Below are 24999 nucleotides of genomic sequence, written 5' to 3' on the forward strand. Positions count from 1 at the left end.
TGTGACCACAGTGCAATCTCTAGTGAATACTGCTACAGGTCAGAATTAAATGAAAGACCTTATTTGAATAACCAGCAATTCTAGCCTTATAAACTATATCTAGAAACTGGCTGCACTATGACTAGAAGACATAAATAATGACTTTGTTAACATGGCAGAAGAACAGTTAGGCATAACCAGGTAATATTAAGCTCCAACAGAAAAGAGCAGTTATCACTCAAGTAGAAACAATTCTCATCTCTGTAGGTTAACAGTTTGAGGAAAGGAAAGTACATAAATACACAAAATGCTTCTTTCTGTAGCTTACTGAATTTAAAACAAATTCAGTGGAGAGCAGAACATCCTGTTATAGCACCAACTTTAGCATGCTTTGATCTTTTTTTCAAATAAAGATAGTATATAACAACAATACATCAAAAATAACAAACCAGCCTGGTGTGGTGACATATGACTGGAATCCTAGCACTCAGGAAGTTAAGGCAGGGGCTTTGCTAATTTCAGGGCTATTCTGGGCTATATAGTGATATTCTCACTAAAGACAACATACACACACACACACACACATCAACAACAAACCACACTTGGGCTTACATCTCTTCTGAGCAACTGGAACACAATATTATAACACATTAAAATAGGTTGTACACACATTAAGATACCAAAAAAAAAATGCCTGGCAATGCACTAAGTCAATTTTCAGAAGCACAAAATCCAAATGTAAAAGAAAAAGTCTCAGCTAGTAGACAGTCACTAGATTTTGACACATATGATTTTTACAATTATTCCATGTTGATGTAACATCAAATTAAACCCTAGCAGTAACTTCACTCTTTTGGAAGGTTTTAAACACAGCGAACGATCGTGTGGTTCAGATCCTAGTACCATGAGTTTCCCTAGGAAGTATTCTAAGTGTCTATACTTCTCATAAAAGGGTGGAAGCTTGCACTACCTGAGGAGGTGGGGGAGGGGTGGGGAGAGAGGCTACCACCTGGTCATGATGTGGGGGTTACTTCAGAGAGACAGATTTTCTCCTTCTATTGACATGGAAGCCTGGGGTGGCCACACGTCTGTGACTAGAAATAGGAGAGACAGAAGTACATTTGGCCACATTCCTTAAGACATGCTCCAGTCAGCTATCAGCAAAGACGATATTCAGGCCATCATCAGTTTACTTCTGACTTATTCCTCAATTGAAACTCAACTCACAAAGGTACTATGTATTGCCTTGATCCTCTTTCCTCCCAAATGAAATGGAAAACACGCATGCCAATTCAAACTAAGTAATTCTTTAATCCCCTTACAAGAGGTTTAGTAGTGAGGAAACAGAAGTACTATCTTTCTTCAAGGATAGAAGTATTTTTAAAAGCACTTACTATTCCTTCACTCTAAGGGGTGACATGGATCAATATATATTGTACTTATCAACTGATTTGTTGAATAGTAACTCTTTTGTACAACTTCTTAAGATAATAAAACTATAATGTAAAATAAAAAGATTTCATCACTCTGAAATGTAGTACCAAAGTAGAAATGTTTTGCTATTTCTTATCTACTGACACTAAGACTCATCACTTCCACCCCTACTTGCCAATAAAATGAGAGTCTATGTCACCAAAAGGACAAATAGCCAAACACTTTAAAACTCAAATGTTCATCAATAGGAAAATGATTGTCATGTAACAGAAGGAACTACCAATACAACTATAGATAAAAATGTCAATTAGGTTGAGGGAACGATGGTAGACATATATAAATCAACTTACTGTTTCCATTTGTAAGAAGTTCTACAAAAGGCAAAAACAATGTATGGTAACACAAATCAGAACAGTGCTTGAATTAGGACTGGGAGTGACTGGAAAGGGCTATTTTCATTTAAATGGTGACTACATGGGCATAATCTATTTGTTAAAAGTGCAAACTGAAAGTTTTAAAAGTGTGTGTTCACCAAGTGTGATAGCAAGACCCTGTCTCAAAAACCAATACACAAAATAAAAATAAACAAAATGTGTGTGTGTTATAATACACAGATTTGACCTTGCGTTTTTAAGCATATAAAGGAATGAAGCATCAATGGTCTTGGCCTATGCTCCTAAGTGTCCAGAAAGGAGGAAAGCAAGCTGCTTCCTCAGCACTGTGAAAATGGAAACTCAGTTTGGATGGAATGAAGAGAAGCGGCAGGAAACAGGAAGAACTTGATGATTAGCTTCCTCCACGGAACAAAAACTGATTTATCCATAAGTTAAAAATCAACTTCCAAGCCAGGCACTGGTGGCCCACGCCTGTAATCCTAGCTACTCATGAGGCTGAGATCGGAGGATTGTGGTTCAAAGCCAGCACAGGAAGGAAAGTCCACAAAACTCTTATCTCCAATAAACTAACCTCCCAAAAAGCCAGAAGTGGAGCTGTGGTGGAGGGCTTGTGTTGAGCAAAGGAAGCTTAGGACAGTGCCCAGGCTCTGAGTTCAAGCCCCAAGACCAGCACACACAAAAACAATTCCAAGCCAAAAGAAGATTAGGAAAAAAAAAAGATTCACTTCAAAAATAGGGAAAAACAGGTAAGGGAAATGAAGAGTTTACAACTTTGTTTAGTTTAAGAAAGTGATGGGATATCTAGGTTTTAGAACAGTCATTTTTGTGACTATTACCATTATCAACATCTTCTTTCTCTTACATAGGACTTAATTTAAGAACATTTTCTACTCATGGGCTCATGGAATCCTTCTAACATCCCTATCGGTTACTATGACTCTTTTTTTTTAAAGAGAAGTTAAATAGCTTGTCTGAATTCATGCAGCCGGACATAGAAATCTACACTTTCTGATTCACTCCAGAGCTCTTTTCTTTATGCCATATCTACTTCTCTCTGCAAGATTACAGCCTCTCTTTAGGGTCAGCCTCATATACATTTTTATTTTTGTGACCCTCTAGAAGTTACCACTTTTTTAGTGCAGAAAAAAATTGCCAAAACTGGGTCATTTTCAGCCAGAGTCCACACACACCCACAAAAATCCCAATCGGAGAGTACTTTCAATTGGTCATAGCTTAAACTAGACTCTAAAACTCAGAAGGATGAGACTGCAGTGAATTTACGGAGCTTTTAGCAGTGCAGTCTGGGCAGCCAGCTCTGCAAGTCATCCTCACAACCAACTAATATATTTTACCAGTACTGTGGCTAGCAGAGCAGAAATGTGAGCAGGCAGGCAATCCCACAACTGTGTATGATACATGCTTCCCGCAAAATGCTACTCCTAGCATTTTCTTTAGCCTTATTCAAAAAAAAAAATCAAGAACCTGGTATTTTTATGTATGCCATCAATCTTTAAAGGTTTGAATCAACTCTTTTGTTTTCATGTAGTTATATTTTTTAAAGAAACATGATAAAAAGCAGTTGTTATATAAATGTGTTTGATACATTCACAGAAAGGAATAACAATTCCCCCCAATTGCAAACCCTTAGCATTCTATGTCCCTGTTTGATGATCTCCATACAAAAAGACTAAATCATAAAGACTCTATACATAAAAGACAAATCTAAAGATGAATTCGTTTCCAGAACAGGAGACAAAGCATTAATTTCAGTAACAAAAATGTTGGCTCAAGAATATAAAATTAAACTGAGCCATGTTTCCGGAAACAAGAGTAATTAGATCAAGAAATTAAACCGCTGTTGGCATTGCTGCCTTATAGATTAAGGCTACTCCAAGACCTTGCCTGGGACAGCTGGGCCCCAGGGTACCTCTTACCTGGATGCATCTGCTCAGTGCTGCTCCGCAGTTTGCTGTAGCCATGGCTCAAGGGCACCCTCTGGTAATGAGGCGGGGAAGAAGGAGGGGAGGCAAGAGGTGACATCGTGGGAGACTGTGTTTCCTGCTTCAAAGAACCAGAGCAGAGTTTAGAGACAACCACTGGAGAAGCTGGTCATTCTGAGCTGCAGTTATGAAGTATAACCGAACCCTATGGCTGGAGACCTGACTGATTTTTAAAATGGGCAGAAATATGAAAAAAAAAACCCAAAACCACAGTGTAGTTAAAAGGCAGTGTCTAAGAATTCAAAAGTCTACTGTCGACATATTATCTAATGTCGACATTACATTTAAAGCCCTAGGCAAATTTTCTTTGGCGTAGGCCACGTGGCTACTGTATATGTTCTTGGTACATTGGGTAATGTATATATGTCTGCCTGACCTAGGAAAGGGAAAGATAAACAGGGTGTAAGATATCACAAGAAATGTACACACTGCCCTACTATGTAAATGTACCCTTTTTGCACAACACCTTGTCAAAAAAATTTTTGTTTAATTAATAAATTTAAAAATCTTTTAAAAAAAAGAATTCAAAAGTCTCCCAGAGAATAGTCTCAGCAGCACTGAGTTAACCTAAATTACTAAAACCAACCTGAAATGCTTTCAGTTATTCCAATTATATTTTTCTGTGGAAAATAAAAAACACTGATCACTTGAAAATTCATATTCCTCAATGTGATCTGTCTGTATCAGTTCAATTTTCACCCATTAATCAAGTCTCCGATTTCCTAGATTTATACTTCATAAGTATAAGTATAATAAAATCTATAGTTTAAATGTTTAATACTATATTCTTGGTGTTTGCTATGCCAAATTAAGTTGTAAGGTTCACTGGAATGAAAACCCTCCACATGGTTCAGGTAGAAAGGAGTTTATTGGGGGGAAAGCAAACTGCCAGCCCACATAAGATGGAGGCGTGGGGAGACAGACGGGAAGGAAAAAGGGAAAAAGAGAGAAAAGAGCAAGAGAGTATAAGAGTGAAAATGAAAGAGAGCAGGGACTGTGTTGATCTGGATTATATAGGGAAAGGCAGGAGGTGTAGCCAGGTGGATTGGATGTGACCTCAGAGAAGGAGGCGGTAACTGCCTCCAGGTGTGCCAGTTACCTAGGTAACTCAGGTATTGAGTGCAGACTTAAACCGGTGGAGGGGGGAGGCATCTGCGTGGAGCCCTCCCGGGGGTGGACCTTACATAAATGTCAGCTTTTTGTGTTTGATTTGTACCGAGAAGAATGTACTACTCTTAAACACTAGAACAAATCCTTTACACGCTGTATTTCAATTCCAATTTAAGTATGAACCTGACATAGGACTCTAGACAAAGTAACCAAGCTGATCTGCTGCTGGGTTTTCTCCTCATCTTCTAATACTACCAATAGTGGTAACTTTGAGGTATCCACATAACAAGGAAACAGTGCCTTTCATAACACAGAGCTAGTTGGCCTCTTTAGTTTAAGGAGAACTATGCAATCTGAGATACTGATCACATATTCTTTTTAAAGAAAATTATATTTGCTCTGAAGTGTATGCTCACAACTATAGAATCAGTGTGCCTAATACAAACCCAGCAGGAAGTAAAAGAATGCACCCTCATTCACACAACCAGAGACTATACCTGGCAATTTCCCAGTACATCAACCACTGTGGGCCAGTGGATCCTCCTTTCTCTCCAAATGCTAGTGAGAAATATGCAAAACCATACTGACTTGAGATTCCTATACCTCCTTCAAAAATATATCCCTGAAAAACTAGTTTAAACTGTACCTGAATGATGAAAGCAACAGTATATGCAATTGTTTAACAGAATGTGCTATGTCTCCCTTAACTATAAATATAGCCCTTCACTTAGGTGTAGTGGTGCATGCCTTTAATTCCAGCATTCAGAATCATGTGATCCAGACCAGCTTGGGCTACATGGCAAGGCCCTGTCTCAAATAATCAAAATAAAATACATAAAACATTTTACAGAAACACCTAAGAAATCCATCATCATCAGGGTGAATCATGTAAATTAGTTTTCCTAATTAAAAAACATTTTGATTCAAGGCTTCCCAAAATACAGAAAATATTTTTACCTTATGGAACATGCTATGCTAGATATAATGTAATTTTCCACATGACTCAGAATCTTTTTTTATTGTCAAAGTGATGTACAGAGGGGTTACAGTTTCATACGTAAAGCAATGAGTACATTTCTTATCAAACGTGTTACCTCCTCCTTCATTTTTCTCCCACCTTCCCTCCTCCCTAGTTCCCTCCCCCCCTCCCCCTCCAGTTGTAGAGTTGGTTTACAGCATATTGTCTTGTAAGTATTGCTGTCATATTGGTTTGCCTTTTACCCCATTTTGATGTTCCCCCTCCCTTCCCTAGTTCCTATAAACATATATACAATACCCAGGGTACCAACACCAGCGGTCAAACCATGGGGAAGAAAGACAAGAAGGCATAATTTCACATAATACACTGAAAATAACAATGATAAACCAGTTATTTCCATAACTTGGAGTTCATTTGTTTAGCATCACCTATGTGATCATATGTATATAGCTATTGAGCTACTGTGATCATTTGCTAGGACTATCCTAAACATATACTAATTATTACCAATGGTGACTCCGAAATCTTTATCAGAAGTATGAGCTATACTTCAATGTGCTTGGGACTTATTAACATGCAGATCATTTAAGAAGCCCACTCTTCTAGGATTTCATGTTTTTGTCTTCACTAAACACCATCTGACTATTGCAATTAGTGACCTAATTTTAAAAGCCTATTTTCTCTCTTCTAGTTCCAAACCTGCTACATTGGTAGTAGCATTTCCTAAGATGCCATTCCAAAGATGTTTAAATGAGAAGGGATTCCTTGATAAAAAGTAGTTTAGTAACCATAGCTCCCCAGGTCTCTTTACTGTAGGACTTCCTTGCCAATGTGCACAATAAATTTCTAAGACTGATGATCTAGTTTTCCCCCCAAGAATAGGATATGAAGCTATGTCTCCCAAACTTACTGAACCAGACAACTCTTTAAGAACCCATTTGGAAAAAAATCACTAACCTAGAGACATCATGTAAGTATACAAAATAAATCAGTAGCCTTGTTTTAGATATAATTCTACACTAAAGAAGGTTCTAAAAGGTCTACAGGTAGCTTGTCGTAATTCCTGTGCATCAGCTCATTTTACTACAAGGAAACTACTGGCTCACTTCCAAGACACTAAATGTGCTCCAGATGGTAAGATTTGCTGGAAATGAGACTCTGCCACATGAGTGTTTCCAGTCGGGATCCAACAAACATGCCTAATCAGACCATATTACCTGTTTCTCCTCCTCATCCATTCTTTTGAAGGAAAGTTTTTCCGCAGTTAAATATGGAATCTGAACCTTAGTTCCATGAAGCTCAGTTGGATTCCCAAATCGTATCTCACCATCATTCTTGGACATCATAAAACGAGGCAGAGGCAATTCTTTAGGACCAAAATAAGAAAAGCTCAAATGAGACTTTATTTTATAACTGCAAAGAGAGAGTGGGCCCCAATGGCCAAAAGATGACTCAATGGCCATTTTTGAGGAAAAATTCCAGAGCATTAAATGCAGATTAAACATCAGTTTAGGCATAATGAGGGTTACTGTGCAATCGAAGACAATGCTAGGATTTAACAAAGGTTAACATCTTTGTTCAGCATTTTTACTTCTGCTAAATCATCACAGAAGAAATTGAGGCTTTAAGATTGATCTCCCACTTAATCCTTCAGTCTAGAAAGAAAGAAATTCTTTAGTCTAGAAAGAAAAAGGACATGGAATTACATAAATATAGTAAGTGATGAACAGTAGCAATTAAAACATAGACACACTTAAATATGCCAGGTACAATAGTAAGGAATTACAAATATTAACTTACTGAATTCTCACAAGTCTGTATAATAAAACTATCATGGATCTAAGCATGGTGGTACAGGTCTATAATCCCAGTAATACAGGGGGTGTAAGTAGAAGGATCATAGTCCAAAGCCCTATCAGAAAAATAACTAAAGGAAGAGAGCTAGGGGCCAAAATAGTAGAGTGCTTGCTTAGTAAGTGCAAGGCACTGAGTTCAAACATCATCATTGAATTTTAAAACTAACATTATCCTTGCCTCCCGAAATGTACTCACTGCCTTACGTATGAAACTGTAACCCCTCTGTACATCACTTTGACAATAAAGAAATAAAAAGAAAAGAAACAATATAAAAAAGACAACAGGGAAACATAGACTTTCTGAATTCTAAATTTTAAAAAAAACTAACATTTTCAAATCTTTACAGATGTAAAAATTGACACAAGGTACTAAATAATTTCTCCAACATCACAGTTTTTCTGTGGTTTGAATGGTTCGAATCCAAGCAAGCCAGTTCTTAACCAGTGCCCTATATTAGGTTCCTTAGCCCTGGGGACAAACTTACAAGGCTGAACAGTTTCTTATACAAGGTAATTCTTTAAAAAACTTTCCCACTCAATTGCTGGTTGACTTTTCATAACGTAATGAAGAAAACAGTATCAAGTCAGATCAGTCAAACACTTAGCCAGATTATAATGTCAAACCCATTAGCCACTTGCAATGTGATAAAGAGCTGAAATGCCATAGTGGGGTATATTTACTTTGTATTTTAAATTTCTGACAAAACATTTCAAAAATGAAAATGATGCGTTGGCATGCTTCTCGTTCTCAGCACAGCAAATCACACACAATCGCATAGCACAAAGACCCACAAAAATGAGGATAATATTATGGATGATGCATAATGATTTGCATCTGTAACCATTATTCTGAATAATACTCCATGTGCCTTTGCACTTTCATCAGTCTCCCACTCCAAAAGCACAGCTGCACTTCCAATGATTGATGCTATGCTAAAGCCAGGAAACATCTTAGCAAACAGCAAGTAGGCTAGGTCCCCAGGCAAAGAAGGCCCCTGGTTCTCTAATATCCACATCGTGTTTATTTTCAGTTGCTATGTCCACACTTGATTCAAAGAAGCAGACAACATGACAGATCCTCATGTGATCAATCAGCCACAGGCCCAAGAGACATAAATAGAGGAACCAATCTGGAAAATTAAACTAGGACTGTCCTCTAAAGAGAAGATGGCTGCCATTTTTAATGTTCTAATGTTTCCCAACTTCAGGCAGCACTCTAGTACTTGAGATAGGAATAGATTTCAAAAGAAAAAAGAAGACAAAAGAAAAGAAGTTCCAGAGTCTTAGTGAATCAAATGTTAGCTAACCCTGTGCTTCTGTTCTCAGAAAGATACTTCTTTCAGCTCAGTCTGCAACATGGGTGGAAAAACAGCATATAAAATCCTTTGTGCCCTGACTCTTCCAGGTACTTTTTAAGGGAGAAAAGAAAGACATGCTCAGTATTTATAAGCTCCCTGGCCAGTTTTATTGACATTCAAAAGATCATGCCAGGGAACACCGTGGAATATGCATGGTTACCAATACCAACACCTATCCTAGGACTTAAACCGGGATCCTAAACACCATTTAGGACACTGTCACTTCACACGTTCTCCCCCTCTGGCTATAACATTTCACCAGAATCATGGGCCTAGGAAACAAATTATCTCTCAAGATGGCCTCCAAACAGCCAAATATAGCTGAATTTCTCTTATCTTTTCTTCAGTCATGTGGTTTCAAATGACTCTCACTTAAAAGAACTGTAACCATACAAGAAATGTACTCACTGCCTTACATATGAAACTGTAACCTCTCTGTACTTCACTTTGAAAACAAAAGAAAAAAAATGTTAAAGAACTGTAACCATATATAATAACAGTCCTATGGAAAACTTTCATGAAGTACCATTTCTCTTAAGGTGCTGCAACTTATTTAAAAAATAAAAAGCAAATTTAGTTTATAAGTTTTTTTTTTTTTTTTTTTTTTTTTTTTGCCAGTCCTGGGCCTTGGACTCAGGGCCTGAGCACTGTCCCTGGCTTCTTCCCGCTCAAGGCTAGCACTCTGCCACTTGAGCCACAGCGCCGCTTCTGGCCGTTTTCTGTATATGTGGTGCTGGGGAATCGAACCTAGGGCCTCGTGTATCCGAGGCAGGCACTCTTGCCACTAGGCTATATCCCCAGCCCAGTTTATAAGTTTTTGATCTGAGTTTTTCTCCTTGTACACAAAAGTTGATAGTGAAATCTCATTAAAAATTAATCAAGGGCTGGGAATGTGGCCTAGTGGTAAAGTGTTTGCCTCGTATACATGAAGCCCTGGATTTGATTCCCCAGCACCACATATATAGAAAAGGCCAGAAATGGCGCTGTGGCTCAAGTGGCAGAGTGCTAGCCTTGAGCAAAAAAAAAAAAAAGAAGCCAGGGACAGTGCTTAGGGCCGGAGTTCAAGCCCCAGGACTGGCCAAGAAACAAAACAAAACAAAAATTAATCAAATATTTGCTATGCAGTGATATATGCCAAGTGATCATAGAAGGTCATTTTATAGCAACTGGTTAAAAATTTGCCATCCATACAACTAAACTAATACACGGGAAACAAACTAAAAATACAAATTCAATGTTTATAAAGACCAATGAGAACAGTATCTCCCCCAAAACTTGTTCCATAGTGGTATCTTAGGTTATATTCCTTGAACATAGAAATGCTTCATGCATTAAATGCAAATGCATAACCAGACACTGTCTTAGAATAAGAAACATTTATCTGACAATTCTTCCTTTCTACAAAGAAATGTATGCCTCCTCTTTTTTTTTTAACTTGTAACTGTCTTAAAAGAAACGGAAAATCCTTTATCTTTTCTTCGTTTTTGTTTTTGGGGGTTTTTTTTGCTTTGCTTTAAGGTACTGGGGATTGAACTCAGGGCCTCATGCTTGCTAGGCAGGTGCTCTACCACTTAAGCCAGACCTCCAAGCCTTCTTTTAGTTATTTTTCAAACAGGGTCTTGATATTTTTTGCCTAGGCATCCCAGAACACAATCTTTCTACCTCCATATGCTTTCCTCGCAGCTGTGATGACAAGTGCATGCCACCATGATGTTGTTAAGATAGGTCTGATTAATGTTTTCTTTGGCCTAGACTCAAACCTCCATCCTCCTGATCCCTTCCTCCCAAGTACCTGATAGGCCTGTATCACCGTAGCCAGCTTGTTTGTTGAGATGGAGTCCCACTAACTTTTTTTCTAAACTAGCCTCAAACCACAATCGTTCTGATCTCTATCCCCCAAGCAGTCCGGATTATAAGCATACGCCATGGTGTGAGCAAGGGACAGGGCCTGTTTTTCCATATGGAATAAACACATAAATGTGAGAAATATTTCCATTTCCTCAATCAACTAGAAAAAATGTAAGCAACATAAATGCAATAATAAATGGCAAATGACACTGGACCTCACTACCAAGAAAACAGAGAATGATGGAAGTTGCGGAGAGGATCCAAATACCAAATGCGTCTTTCGATCCTGTCCCTATAAATAGAGGCCAATATATAATTATTAATTTTGTCGCTGCCACATTGTAAAGGCTTTTTTGTACACATCCTGGGGCTTGAACTCAGGGCCTGGGCCCTGCCCCTGAGGATTTTTGCTCAAGGCTAACACTCTACCACCTGAGCCACAGCTCCATTTCCAGCTTTTTGGTAGTTTACGGTAAATAAGAGTCTCACAGGCTTTCCTGCCTGGGCTGGCTTTGAAGCACTATCCTCAGATCTCAGACTCCTGTTTACAAGGTTTTTACAAAGTGAAATAAAATAGTTAGAAAAAGACAAATGCTTCTACCTATATGAGCTATAAAAGTGATCAAATTCATAGGAATAAAAAGTAGAAGGCTGGATATATAGCTCAGTGGTAGAGTGATTGCTTGACATGTTTAAGGCCCTGGGTTTGATCTCCAGCACCACAGGTAAACAAAATGCTTCTTCCCAAACACACTGCTGACACTGGGAAGGAGATGCTATGGACTCCACCTTCTGGGAGGGGCTAGTCTGAGCTTGGAAGTCTCACAGCCTGATAATTGTGTTCAATACAATGCTAAGGCACCTAACACTGAAGACTAATAACTTATTTTAGAATACTCTTCTAATTTTCCCCTTGGGATTGGGGGATGTGACTCAAATGGTAAAGTGCTTGCCAAGCAAGCATGAGGCACTGAATTCAATCCCAAATACCAGCAAGAAAGAAAGAAAGAAAATTGTAGAATGGTTGCCAGAGACTAAGGAAGAAGAGTGAGATGGAGAATTATTTAATCAGATTCTATTTTGCAAGGCAAAGTGGAAAAGTTCTAGAAACTGGATGCATACCAATATGAATATACTTAAAACTATTGAACTGTTCCTTTTAAATGGTTGAATGGAATGTTTCATGCTATGTATATTTCACATTATTTTAACTCAAATATGTGTTCTATCTTCACTGCACATGTCAGTTCATACTTGCCATATTTTAAGTGCTCGATAGAGGCCTGTGTTTAGTGACTACCATCACAGAACAGTAGAGCTCTAGCTAATAGCTGTTGTGAGGGAATGTGGGCCACTGTAGTAAGAAATGTCTTAGGTGATTTCTCTTTAAATTATATACAGAAGTTTTTCTATGGAAGGATAATTTATACAGATCTTTAAGTGCACTGTTTGATCAGTATGCATGTGTGTGTGCCCACATGCACATATATAACAGTTAAATTAAGAATTAGGCTTTTCTTTTGTGTTTCTTTCCAGTAATCTTTACCCTTGTCCCTATGTTCATGTGCCTTTTCCTGGTGAAATTCAGAGTTTTTACAAAGACTGCCAAAGAATCTCATAACAGTGATAAATAAAGTTTAAAGCCACTGTTTATAAGTTGGAATGGGAAAAAAAACCAACAACAAAAAGGCTGAGGACAGGAGTTTAGGATGAAAAAATAGAACTCCAGAACACACAATTGACCAGCTGTACGGTGGGGGGGGGTCACTCTTTATAGATGAACTGTCCAAAGCAGCTGTAGGTCCCTTGTAGCAAGACTCAGGAGAAGGGGAGATTGTGCAAAGTAAATTGCCAAAAGAAACCACTGAAAAAGAAAGAGAAATTGACATGAGTGTTATAAAGAAAGGGTGACTTAACCTCAACCCTATGTTGTGGGAAACAATACAAAGCCTTTAGTCAAAATTTCATCTCTGTTTAAAGATGAAACTATACATATGCCAGCCCTTGCGGGTGGCTACAGCCTCGCTTCCTGGGATCCTTACACTATCCTTGATCTTCCTATCCCACACTAAGAGGATGTCTTTACTATAAATCATTAAACTGCTTGTCATACTCAAAAGATTTCCTTTAGGGGTAAGCGATAGGAATGGCTTGCTTAGTGAGCAGAGCACAGAGACACCCCCTAAACTCATTCTTTCTCCCTCTCCCCCCTCCCCCCTCTCTTCTCCTCTCCTCACTTCTCCCCCCCAGCTCTCTCTCTCTCTCTCTCTCTCTCTCTCTCTCGTGTGTGTGTGTGTGTGTGTGTGTGTGTGTGTGTGTGTGTGTGTCCAGAGAATGTCTGCTTTTGCTTCCCCGATTTTGGAGAAAAGCCACAGAAACCATTGAAACAGGAGGCACTACTTGCAAAATCCTTTTGCCTCTCTCGCAGGATCTAAAACACTAGATCCTTATTTTGCAGAAGTCTTTCTTAGTCTCAATACTATTTGCAGTATGGACTGAAGGATTTGCTGTGGTTAGACAACAGGGCCCTGCCACATATAGTGTAAGACATTTAGCAGGATGTCTGGCCCCTGTAGTTGTCCATAGCACCCTCTCCACAAATGTAACAAACAAAACTGTCTCCACACTATCATTAAATGCCCCCGATAGGATAAAATCACCTGAATGGAGAATGACTATTCTACAGATACATGAGGAGTCAAAATGTGTAACTTATTTGCCTTAGGATGATCTTGGTGGCAGACCACAATATGGGGATTTTACAGAACCGTGAAACCTTTCTTTCCTCCTCTCATCAAAAAATAAAGAAGATCAATAAAATATTCCAGGGGGTAGAGTGAAAGTGGGAGAAAATGGAGGGGGTAAGGGAGTAACAATGTTCAACAAGAAATGTACTCATTACCTTACATATGTAACTGTAACCCCTCTGTACATCACTTTGACAATAAAATTAAATTAAAAATATAAGAATCCTAGAGAAGAAGAGAAACAACAGTAAAGAAACTTTCTGGAATAAATAAATAAATAAATAAATAAGCAAGCCAGTATTTTATTTTGCTAAGAATTTTATCCCAAACTTATTATTATCAATTTCATAAAAGGATACCTAACAGTAGGAGCAAAATAACTTGAACACATTTGGGTTATAAATAACTCATTTTTGTCCTAGTTCTCTTTCTTTCCTCTGCAGATTATGCCAAACTACCATAAGACCATGAGCCATTCTGGAGAACAAAGCCCTAGAGACTTTATGAATTCAAGCATTACATGTACTATCAGGGTTTAGGGACTCCCAAAGAGATTGTGGAAAATAAATCAGGGGAATGGTCCCCTACCCTAATTTAAATTAATTTCTTTCATTTAAAAATGTAGACAGTAAATCTCTAAGGTATCATTAGCAGTTCCTGGGACTTTCAGGCATTTTTATATCACATTACACTTGTTAGAGACATCTTGATGTATTGGATATGCTTCTGACTATTCTGAAAGTATGAAGGTTATTTCAATCCCAGTTAGAGCTCTGAGGATTTAATAAAGAAGTATGTACATTGTCATATAATCATTTCTTTTAAATATCTTGGTCATTATTTTAATATAACTGATTGCCTTTACATTCTTATGCCTTTGAAGCATTTAAAACATTCTAGGACAGGGATTCAGCTTGGTGGAAAAGCACATCTTTAGCATGCCTAAGCACTTGGTTTGCTCCCCAGGACCAAAAGAGCAAAAACCCCATTATTCTGAAAAGTGCCTATAGGCTTCAAACTGCCAAAAGGGTTCCTAGCATACAAACAGTTAGGAACCCTACTCTAGATCATGTCTGAATTCCTTTAATCTTCACACAAGTTCAAGTCCAGTCTTCAGAAAGAAGAAAGGGAACAGCAGCTACTACCAGGACAAATGTTTCCACATGGCTTCCTCATCAGGAATTCTCTCTGTTCCTCAATTTTCACTCCTCTTTCCTCCATCCTGCAAGTAAGCTGTTTCACCATCTGTTTTACCCCAGCCCCAGTGAGGGTATGACTACAGAGATGCCTGTTGCCAACATTTAAAGAGGCACTCACACTTATGATCATGTAAATACAGAGTCAGCACTTGCACAGCTCTGACAATAAGTGTCCCCTGAAAACCATGCACTCTGCATGCCAATATAACCAGATATATACTTGTACTTTAAGCAAAGCTCTTGAAAACGCTTGACACAAATTTTCAGAAGTTTACTTTTGATGCTTAGGCTAGACTTGATGTCAGTTAAATGAGAATTTCTGTCATTGGACTCAGGTACCCATACTTTTATTTAAAGCTCTCCAGATGATTTTCAAGGGTAGACAATGTTCGGAGCCAGGCCCTGAAAAGAATGACATCCCAGAATGACTACTACAAAAGTTCCTCAGGAGTTCTAAAGAGTAACAGGTTACCAGGCACAGGTGGCTCATGTCTGTAATCAGAGCTGCTTAGGAGGCTGAGATCTGAGGATGATGATTCAAAGCCAGTTGAGAAGGAAAAGTCCGTGAGATTGTTATCTCTAATTAAGCACCCAAAAAGCCACAAGTGGAGCTGTGGCTCAAGTGGTAGAGTGCTAGCCTTGAGCAAAAGAAGCTCCGGGATAGCATCCAGGCCCTGAGTTCAAGCCCAGGACGGACACACACACACACACACACACACACACACACACACACACACACACGGATGACAGGTTAAGCTGCCTGCTCTGTGAACATTCAGCTTTTCTTTTTCCCCACCCTCTTTCCTTCCTTCTTCTTTCCTTCCTTCCTCCTTCCCTTCCTCTCTCCCCTTCTTCCTTCCTTCCACCAAACTACACCCAGTAGCTACAATGCCCCACAACACATAGGCTACTAGCTCTTCTTCCCTTCCTCTGAGGCAAGCTTACAGGCAAGTGAAAAAGACAGACTAAAAATTAGTTAAACCTGTAAGCAATATTTACAGATTGGTAAGTGCTCTAAGGAAACAAATGCTGAGAGAAAGAACACCTAGCTCGCTAAGAATATATGCTTCTATTATGACTTACTATTCTGTTTGGTTTGGTTTTGGTTGGTTTTTGAGACAGGGTGTGGCTATGTAGCCCAGGCTGGCCTCACAATCTTCCTGCTTCAGCCTTGTGAATGCTACAATGACAGACATGTACCACCACACCCAGAACTATTTACTCTTGATTAGACATTTTATAACTATAAAAGGGTAGATATTAACCTTTACAAAACTAGTAGCTAACAAGTAACTTTTGTATGATAGCAAAGGAATTTCAATGGAGAAAAGAGTACAAGAGCCAATTGTACTTTTATTGCCCTGCATGTAGAACATTAGTCAATTTTATACGTAATTGAACAACCTTACCCCAGAATTTTTTTAATTTCCAGGATTATAAATATTTCTGATATATAAATCACAGACTGGGTCCATCACTGATGAATTTGATAGGATGTACTTTAGGTATGATGGTAGGGACAGTCTTTGATTCTTTTTTAATTTTTGCCCGTCCTAAGGGCTTGAACTCAGGGCCTGGGCACTGTCCCTGAGCTTCTTTTGCTCAAGGCTAGCACTCTACTAGTTGAGCCACAGCACCACTTCTGGCTTTTCCTATACATGTGGTACTGAAGAATTGAACCTGGCGCTTCATGCATGCTAGGCAAGCACTTTACCACTAAGCCACACTCTCACCCTCAGTCTTTGATTCTTGAAGTATGAAAAACAGCTATGGGAAAGAGAGAAGAGAGAGGAAGACCAGAACTCTGGGAACCTAAGACTTTGACATAGTATATTCTCTAAGCATGAAGATCACCAAAAAGCAGCTAAAAGTGGCTCATGTGGTAGAGCTCTATCCTTGAGCAAAAAAGAGTTCAGGAACAGTGCCCAGGCCCTAAGTTCAAGCCCCACAACCAAAAAAAAAAGAAACATATTTCAAAAAGTGGAGCTGTGGATCAAGTGGTAAAATACCAGCCTTGAACAAAAAAGAGGAATTTCTCTCAGAGAATTTAATTCTGTATTACCAAAGGAGCTCTTTGAGGACTGATTTTTGTCTCATTTGAGAACTACTCCATGATTACAGATCTCTGGCAGCATCTAGTACAAGGGTAGTAACATGGATCATAAGAAAGGGCTATTTTCCATAGCAATTAAGGGCACAGATGCTGAGCATGGTGGTTGCACACCTGTGATCCTAGCCCTGGAGAAATGGACGCAGAAGTGGGAGTTGGAGGCTAGCCTGGGGGACATAAAAAGTGATCCTGTGTCAAGAAAGTAAACCTGAGCCAGTAACTCAGAGGTAGAACACGTGCCTGGTATGTACAAGGCCCTTAGGTTCCAGTTCCAGCACTGCATCCACCCCTTCAAAAAATAAAAGAACATGAAAACTAGAAAACAGAGCTCCTGAATCCAAACATTACTGACCCTAGGACCTTAGGCAAGTTGATTCAACTTATCTAATTCAACTACACAATTGTAAAATAGAGACACTAAGAGTACCATAGTAGAAACTTGCAGTGTTCCTTCATAACCAGTTCCCCAAAGGATTGTGCTCCCCCAGTCTGCTCTGTAGTGAAGCAGACATGTGGGACACACCTGGATCAGAAAGAGGAAGTCAACTAGCTGGCCCCACCTGTTTCTCTGTCCTGAGGCCACGTGTGGCTAAGATGGCGCCTGACGCTGAACCCAGAGGCAGTTCTGTGGGCTGTGAGGAGAAAACTGGCCACCTCTAGGATTGATCCCCAGCTCTTCCGCCCTTATGGACAGCTCATGCCTCCCCTTGCAGTCCCTAGATAGGTGCACATACACCCCTCCCCTTCCTGCCGATCTGATTGGCTCTTGTGCCTTATACGTTACACGTGCTCCCCTCAATAAATGAGATCTTGTGCTGACTTGACTCCCAGATGCATCTGATTGTCCTCCAGTGAGGGAGGGCTAGGTGGGCGGTCTGTCAACCCTTTCTGTTCTTGGCTCATCAGGTCCCGTGCCTTCCCCCTCTCTCCAGCAGGTCAGGGGGCCACAGGGGGCGGCTAAAACCCCCAACACAGACACAGCCCTGTGACAAGCTCTGGAAAGGAAAACACTAAAAGCCACAATCATGAGTCACATCTGGACCAAAGAATTTAACTAGTAGGCTTAGAAAATCCCCTCCCTGCTGTAGCAATGATCAAAACAGGTGCTGTGTTGGTGGTGTCACAGGTAAAATACCCAAGATCACAGAGCCACCACGTGAAAGCCAGCTGCCCTGCAAAGTTAAATCGAAAAACCTAAGATTATCCAGTGTAATGTGGACAGAAACCTACCTATAGCTAACTGAGGCACTGAGACTACATTGCCATGTGTGACACCATTTTATCCTAATGCAAACTCACACAGCCACTATACCTAATTTAGCTAGATGCTATTGAAGTGCCAGACTTTGAAGTCAGGCCCCACTTTACCACATGAACCCCACTTTACCACGTGAACCTGAGATAAGCAGGTCCTGTGAGCAGACCCAGGACAAGCCCATTAGGGCCCAGTCAGTCTAGAACTCTAACCGCTGGGAATGCTTAACTCTGACCACCCCTAGAATGCCTCGCACCCTGAGCCAATCAGATTTGTATCTGTGTCCTAATCTTGCTTTCTTTTTTTTTTTTTTTTTTTTTGTTTTTTTTTTTTTTTGGCCAGTCCTGGGCCTTGGACTCAGGGTCTGAGCACTCTCCCTGGCTTCTTCCCGCTCAAGGCTAGCACTCTGCCACTTGAGCCACAGCGCCGCTTCTGGCCGTTTTCTGTATATGTGGTGCTGGGGAATCGAACCTAGGGCCTCGTGTATCCGAGGCAGGCACTCTTGCCACTAGGCTATATCCCCAGCCCCTAATCTTGCTTTCTTGAACACGTGATTGTTGTAACTTTGTTTTTTGCCTTTATAAGCCCTGTGTAATCGTAGCTCCGGGCTTCCTCCTAACCTCCGCTGTGTCGGTGGGTAGGACAAGGCCCGGGCCGCGGCCCCGCTTGAATAAAGTCTTGCCTTGCTATTGCATTTTGGAATGTCTGAGTCTCGGTGGTCTTCTTGGTTGTGGTCTCGTGACTTGGCACAACATTTGGGGGCTCGTCCGGGATAGCCCCAGAGACCCCCGAGACCCAAGACTCCAAAGGTAAGAAAACAGCGCTGTTGATTTGTCTTGTCCTGTCATGCGTCTGTTTGTCTGTTTTGCTTTTGCTTATTTCTTGAAGGGGTTGTCAAAGCAGATGCGCTTACTCGGCAATCCTGGGGAGACTGGGGGATGCCCTAGACTCCCCACCCTTAAAGGGGGACCTCTGGAGCCTCACTTTCAATTTGAGTCTACTCCTTCTGCACCCCTGCAGGAGGTTGTGTGGGCCAATTTGGGAGATCTCCAGTTTTTCTTGTTCTTGTCCTTGAAGGGGGACCTCTGGAGCCCCACTTTCAACTTGAGTCCACTCCTTCTGCACCCATGCAGGAGGTTGTGTGTACCAATTTGGGAGATCTCCAGTTTTTCTTTTTCTTGTTCTTGTTCTTGTTCTTGCCTGTATTTTCCTCCTTTTATATTGTTATAGTTGTTTTGTTTTCTGTAGCCTTTTGGACTGAACATCTGATCAGAGCTATGGGTAATGTTCTATCATGGGAACCTCCATCTAGCCCTCTAGACTTGATCCTAGCTCACTAGAGGGAGGTTAAGGAGATAGCTCAGAACCAGAGTGTGAACATGTTCAAGACTGCAGTACAATGCAAAACTAAGTTTAAGTTTAAATTCAAATGGTCATCAAGTTTGGGCATTACCAAATGCTTTAAAGGATTGTTGCATTGTTTTAAAGAGGGACTATAGGTAAGAAAATGTTTAATTAAAAAAATCAGGGCTGGGGATATAGCCTAGTGGCAAGAGTGCCTGCCTCGGATACACGAGGCCCTAGGTTCGATTCCCCAGCACCACATATACAGAAAACGGCCAGAAGCGGCGCTGTGGCTCAAGTGGCAGAGTGCTAGCCTTGAGCGGGAAGAAGCCAGGGACAGTGCTCAGGCCCTGAGTCCAAGGCCCAGGACTGGCCAAAAAAAAAAAAAAAAAAAAAAAAAAAAAAAAAAAAAAAAAAAAAAATCAGAGCTAAGTGTCAGAAATTTGGATTTAAAAAGATATATATTAAACTAATGGGGATAGAAGTAAACTCTCATTAACTCTGTGTATGTAGGAAGAAATGGCAAAATGGCCAATGTTTCTCACTAATATATTGGAAAGCTGAATGGATAAGTATCTCTAATTGTAATTCTTGCATTAAGGAAAAATTGTCATTTGAGTTCAAAGGTCTTCATGCCATGCAGTAACTGGGAAAAAAAAAAAAGAGGCTCTTTTGAAACAAGCAGCCCGTAGGCAAAGGGCAGCACCTGGTTTCAGAATGCCTGTGAGCTTCAGTTTTTCCAATGCAGATAAAAGCTAGTGTTGTGTTAGTGTTAAAAAGGCTTTGGAAATCAAGAATACATTTCTAGATAAGAAATTTGGAAGTAAAATTGTCCTAAATAATTATTGCAAAGTGAGAAAAGGAGAGTTATGGCCACCAAAATGTTTAATTGCCATTCCAGCTTCTTTGTAGGTTTTTTGTAACAATTTCCAGCAGGCCCACAGAGAAGCACAGGTGATTCCTAAAAGTTTGTCAAGATCTAATACTGGCCCTTAATAAGTTCCAGGTAAGAGAGCATGCTTAAAAACTACTTCTGTGTGGACCACCTTGTTGCTTTTAATTGGAGTAAAGTGGCCCCTTGTAAGACTCACTGATCTGAAATCTGCGGTTCGAAGCCAGCCCGGGCAGAGAAAGGTCCCTGTGAGAGACTTGTTTCTAATCAGCCAGCAGAGTGCTGGGAATGGAGTTGTGTGGAGCTCAAAGTGGTAGGGTGCTAGTCTTGAGCTGGAGAGCTGGGGGACAGCGCTCAGGCCCTGAGTCCAAGTCCAGTGGAAAGTCACTCCTCCTGGGACAAAAGTGATGGAGCATCCAGAGGCAGTAAGCTGCTGCTTGGATGGCAGAGATGGTGTCAGATCCCAGAGTCACTCCCGTTTGGGCTTTCAAAAGTTAATCAAAGCCAGGAAGTCCTAGAAGAATAGTTCGTAAGCATGCCTTACTAATGCCCATGTCTGTCTACTGGGCAGGAACTTGCCAGTCATCTGTGATAGTGGTTAGTAAGGGTAAGTTTGTCAAATGAGAGGATAGATTAAAATCTCAACATCCTGCATCTACTCAAAGCTCTGACTGGCAGTGAGAATTTTAAGCTGATACATCTGTTCAGGAAAGAAAGCTTGTAGACCTGAGATTGTGTCCTTATTGAGATCTGTTAAACGCCTACAAAGGTAATTTTTTTTAGGTCATCAGAGATCAGTTCCCCAGCCAGTCAGGAAAAAGCTTTTACAAACTAGAATGTTAAAAGGCACAAATTTGTAAACCTGAAGTCACCTATCTGGGCTTCATATTAAAAGAGGGCAAGCGTTGGCTGTCAGATGCATGTAAAGAGACTGTGCTGAAAATCCCTGTGCCTAAGTCAGCCAGACAAGTCAGAGTTCCTGGGAACAGCACACTTTTGCCGGCTGTGGATACCTGGGTTCGCTGAGATGGCCAAGCTTCTATATGAAGCCACCAAAAACCTCCCAGAATTTCATTGGACTGAGCAGATGCAAAAAGCTTTTGTGGCAATAAGCCTCATCCGGGCCCTATTGCCATTATGCACTGTCCAGGTCATCAAAAGGGAGTTGATTCGGTGACTAGAGGGAATAATCTGGCCGACCAGGCAGCTAAGGAAGCAGCCCTTCAGCCCAGAGCAGAAGTATTGACTCTAGTAGACCCAGGGCCACGAGCTTTGCCTCCTGTGCCCCAGTATTCCCAAGAAGACTTGGAGTGGATAAAGAAAATTCCCATGGCCCACAAAACCCCAGACAGAGAAGGAAACAATGACTGGTGGAAAACTTGTGAAGGGAAACTTATCTTGCCACAAGGGCTGGGTAAGGGGATCCTTAAGAGAATCCACTGAGCTTCTCACATGGGAACCCGAAGAATGCAGGACCTGCTCCAACACTCCAAAGTGAAAATTAGAAAGGAGATCAACTTATTGAAGATATTGTTAAAAACTGTAAGGTCTGTCAGCTCACCAACGCCCCCAATCAATAAGTTACTAAAGGAGCTCGCCTCCGTGGGGATAGGCCAGGCGTGTATTGGGAAGTAGATTTAAACCTGGAAAATTTGGATACAAATATTTGCTAGTTTTTGTAGACACCTTTTCAGGATGGGTGGAAGCCTATCCAACAAAGCATGAGACCGCAAATGTAGTGGCTAAGAAGATCCTGGAAGAAATCCTACCCAGGTATGGCTTCCCATCCACCATTGGGTCGGACAACGGACCGGCCTTCGTCTCAAAAGTAAGTCAGGGAATAGCTGCAGCACTGGGGACGGATTGGAAATTGCATTGTGCTTATAGACCCCAGAGTTCAGGACAGGCAGAGAGAATGAATCGGACTCTAAAAGAAACCTTAACTAAATTGGCCTTAGAGACTGGCACAGACTGGGTGTCATTCCTTCCTTTTGCTCTGCTTAGAGGAAGAAATTCTCCCTATCAGCTTGGCTTTAAGCCTTCAGATTGAATTGCTTGCTGATTTGGATGATGCTGAATTTTTGTGTAAACTCGATTGCAGCTCGTGCACAAGAATATGTGACCCCTACTTAAGGTATTATATGATTCTGCTTCTGTCCCTACCCCATTTATTCAGACCAGGGGACTGGGTGTTCGTCCAAAGGCATAACCCCAAATCCTTAGAACCACGGTGGAAGGGACCCTAGACGGCATCGCCACTTGGGTTCATTGCTTCCACACCAGGCCAGCTGACCCCTTTGCCCTGGATGATGACTACCGTGGTGGAACATGGGAGGTCTCCAAGCACCCGACTCAGCCGCTTCGCCTTCGCCTCAAGAAAAGAAAGTTAGGGGCTGGGGATATGGCCTAGTGGCAAGAGAGCTTGCCTCGTATACATGAGGCCCTGGGTTCGATTACCCAGCACCACATATACAGAAAATGGCCAGAAGTGGCACTGTGGCTCAAGTGGCAGAGTGTTAGCCTTGAGCAAAAGGAAGCCAGGGACAGTGCTCAGGCCCTGAGTCCAAGGCCCAGGACTGGCCGAAAAAAAAAAAATAGTTAAACTAAACATTGTTATAATTTTCTTTTTGCCTTCTTTCCTTACTAGCCTGGCTAGTGTTGATGTTATTTTGGCAGCTCACTCCAAAGTGAGGTGACCACCTTATTTTAGGTAGTTTTGGGCTTGCTCAGGAATACGGGTATAGCCACCCGACCCTTAGAGCACAGCTGAGAAATTTATGTATTATTTTGTTGCTTACATTTGGATACTAAACACTATACAGCTAATGGTAAGTCTGTATAGCTGAAAGTTAATTTTCAGTTTACAGTAATCCTGCAGTCCCTTGGTAAGGTTATAGGTTCCTGGCTAGGTAAGGTCAATGCCCCTGAGTCAGCCTGAAGAAGTTACAGAAGATGGATGATCTTCACCCATCAGCCCCCCTTTAAAACCGAGGGACCAGAGTTATTTTCGGATACTACTTTGGGCCCTACTGGCCCATGCCTTACCTCTATATTATCCCCTAGACGTGCAAGCCATTGAAATGGACAGAATGGAGCCATGATTGGCTCCCAAGGTACCAAAAAGGAAAAGGGGGAAATGAAGTGCCAGACTTTGAAGTCAGGTCCCACTTTACCACGTGAACCCCACTTTACCACGTGAACCTGAGATAAGCAGGTCCTGTGAGCAGACCCAGGACAAGCCCATTAGGGCCCAGTCGGTCTAGAACTCTAACCGCTGGGAATGCTTAACTCTGACCACCCCTAGAATGCCTCGCACCCTGAGCCAATCAGATTTGTACCTGTGTCCTAATCTTGCTTGCTTGAACACCTGATTGCTGTAACTTTGTTTTTTGCCTTTATAAGCCCTGTGTAATCGCAGCTCCAGGCTTCCTCCTAACTTCCACTGTGTCGGTGGGTAGGACAAGGCCCGGGCCGCGGCCCCGCTTGAATAAAGTCTTGCCTTGCTATTGCATTTTGGAATGTCTGAGTCTCGGTGGTCTTCTTGGTGGTGGTCTCACGACTTGGCACAACACTATGAGGCTAAAAGGACACAGTGTCTGGCCCACTCTAAGCCCTTGATAAAGGTCAACATGACAATTATGACTCCCTATAGTTAGTTGCAAAGGCTTTGTCTGCCATAGCCAGAACCTGTCTACCAGAACCTGTAGAGGAAAAGAGTAAGAAGATGAGTTTGGTTTGCAGATGAGTCATTTTTATCTCAAAATGAGGAAAAGAAAAAAACATTCCTGCATAATATGTGGACATATGAAAGCTATGTGTTAACAAAGTGCATTATCCAAGGGCCTCAGTGCATTCGCGTGATAGATCACTTCTTCATACAGGTTTTTTAAACTCCTACTGAGGCAACAGAAATTATGCTGGCAGTTGAAGGTTTTCCCTTTTGTTTAACTTGTGAAAAATACTTGAGCATATAATGGGGCCAGGAACAGGGACGGCAAGAAAATGTTAAAATCACAACTCTGAGAAGATTCATTCTTCCAAAATGTTGATATTTCTTAGGTGACCAGAAGAGTGCTTCAGGAAGTGAGAATTAAGTAAGTGGTGTAATGGTGCATTTCTATAAATCTCACCACTTAGGGGCCTGAGACTTGAAAATTGCAAGTTCAGATCAAGCCTGGACTATACAATGAGACCTTGTATCAAAGACAGGAGGAAAGGGGTTTGAGGCTTGGCTCAATTGGAAAAGCTCCAGCCAATCAGCAAAGCATCAAGTACCAAGTCTGAGTGGCAGTCTCACAAAAAAAAAAGAAAACGGAGGAGGAGGGGGAGGAGGGGGAGGAGGGGGGAAGAAAGAGGAGGAAAAGGAGGAGGAGTGGGAGGGGAAGAGGGGGGATGGGGAAGGGGAGGGGGAGGAGGAGGAGGAGGAGGAGGAGGAGGAGGAGGAGGAGGAGGAGGAGGAGGAGGAGGACATCCATATTACTAGAAGGGATGGA

General features: G+C 41.2%; 1 protein-coding gene across 12 annotated transcripts in view; it reads right to left on the bottom strand.

The window, feature by feature from the left end:
• The window catches only part of Reps2 (RALBP1 associated Eps domain containing 2), a 173447-nt gene that overhangs the window by 95069 nt on the left and 53379 nt on the right, over positions 1 to 24999 (bottom strand). For 8 of the 12 annotated variants that reach the window (XM_048336895.1, XM_048336896.1, XM_048336893.1 and 5 more), the window contains exons 3-4: positions 7115 to 7263; positions 3743 to 3869 (exon numbers count right to left, since the gene is read on the bottom strand). In XM_048336895.1, coding sequence (XP_048192852.1) covers positions 3743 to 3869; positions 7115 to 7263 — 276 coding nt within the window. The remainder of the gene's footprint in view (positions 1 to 3742; positions 3870 to 7114; positions 7264 to 24999) is intronic. The other 4 variants (XM_048336897.1, XM_048336894.1, XM_048336902.1 and 1 more) reach the window with 1 other exon arrangement.

Source organism: Perognathus longimembris, chromosome 28 (genome assembly GCF_023159225.1).
Source record: "Perognathus longimembris pacificus isolate PPM17 chromosome 28, ASM2315922v1, whole genome shotgun sequence".
NCBI lineage: Eukaryota > Metazoa > Chordata > Mammalia > Rodentia > Heteromyidae > Perognathus > Perognathus longimembris.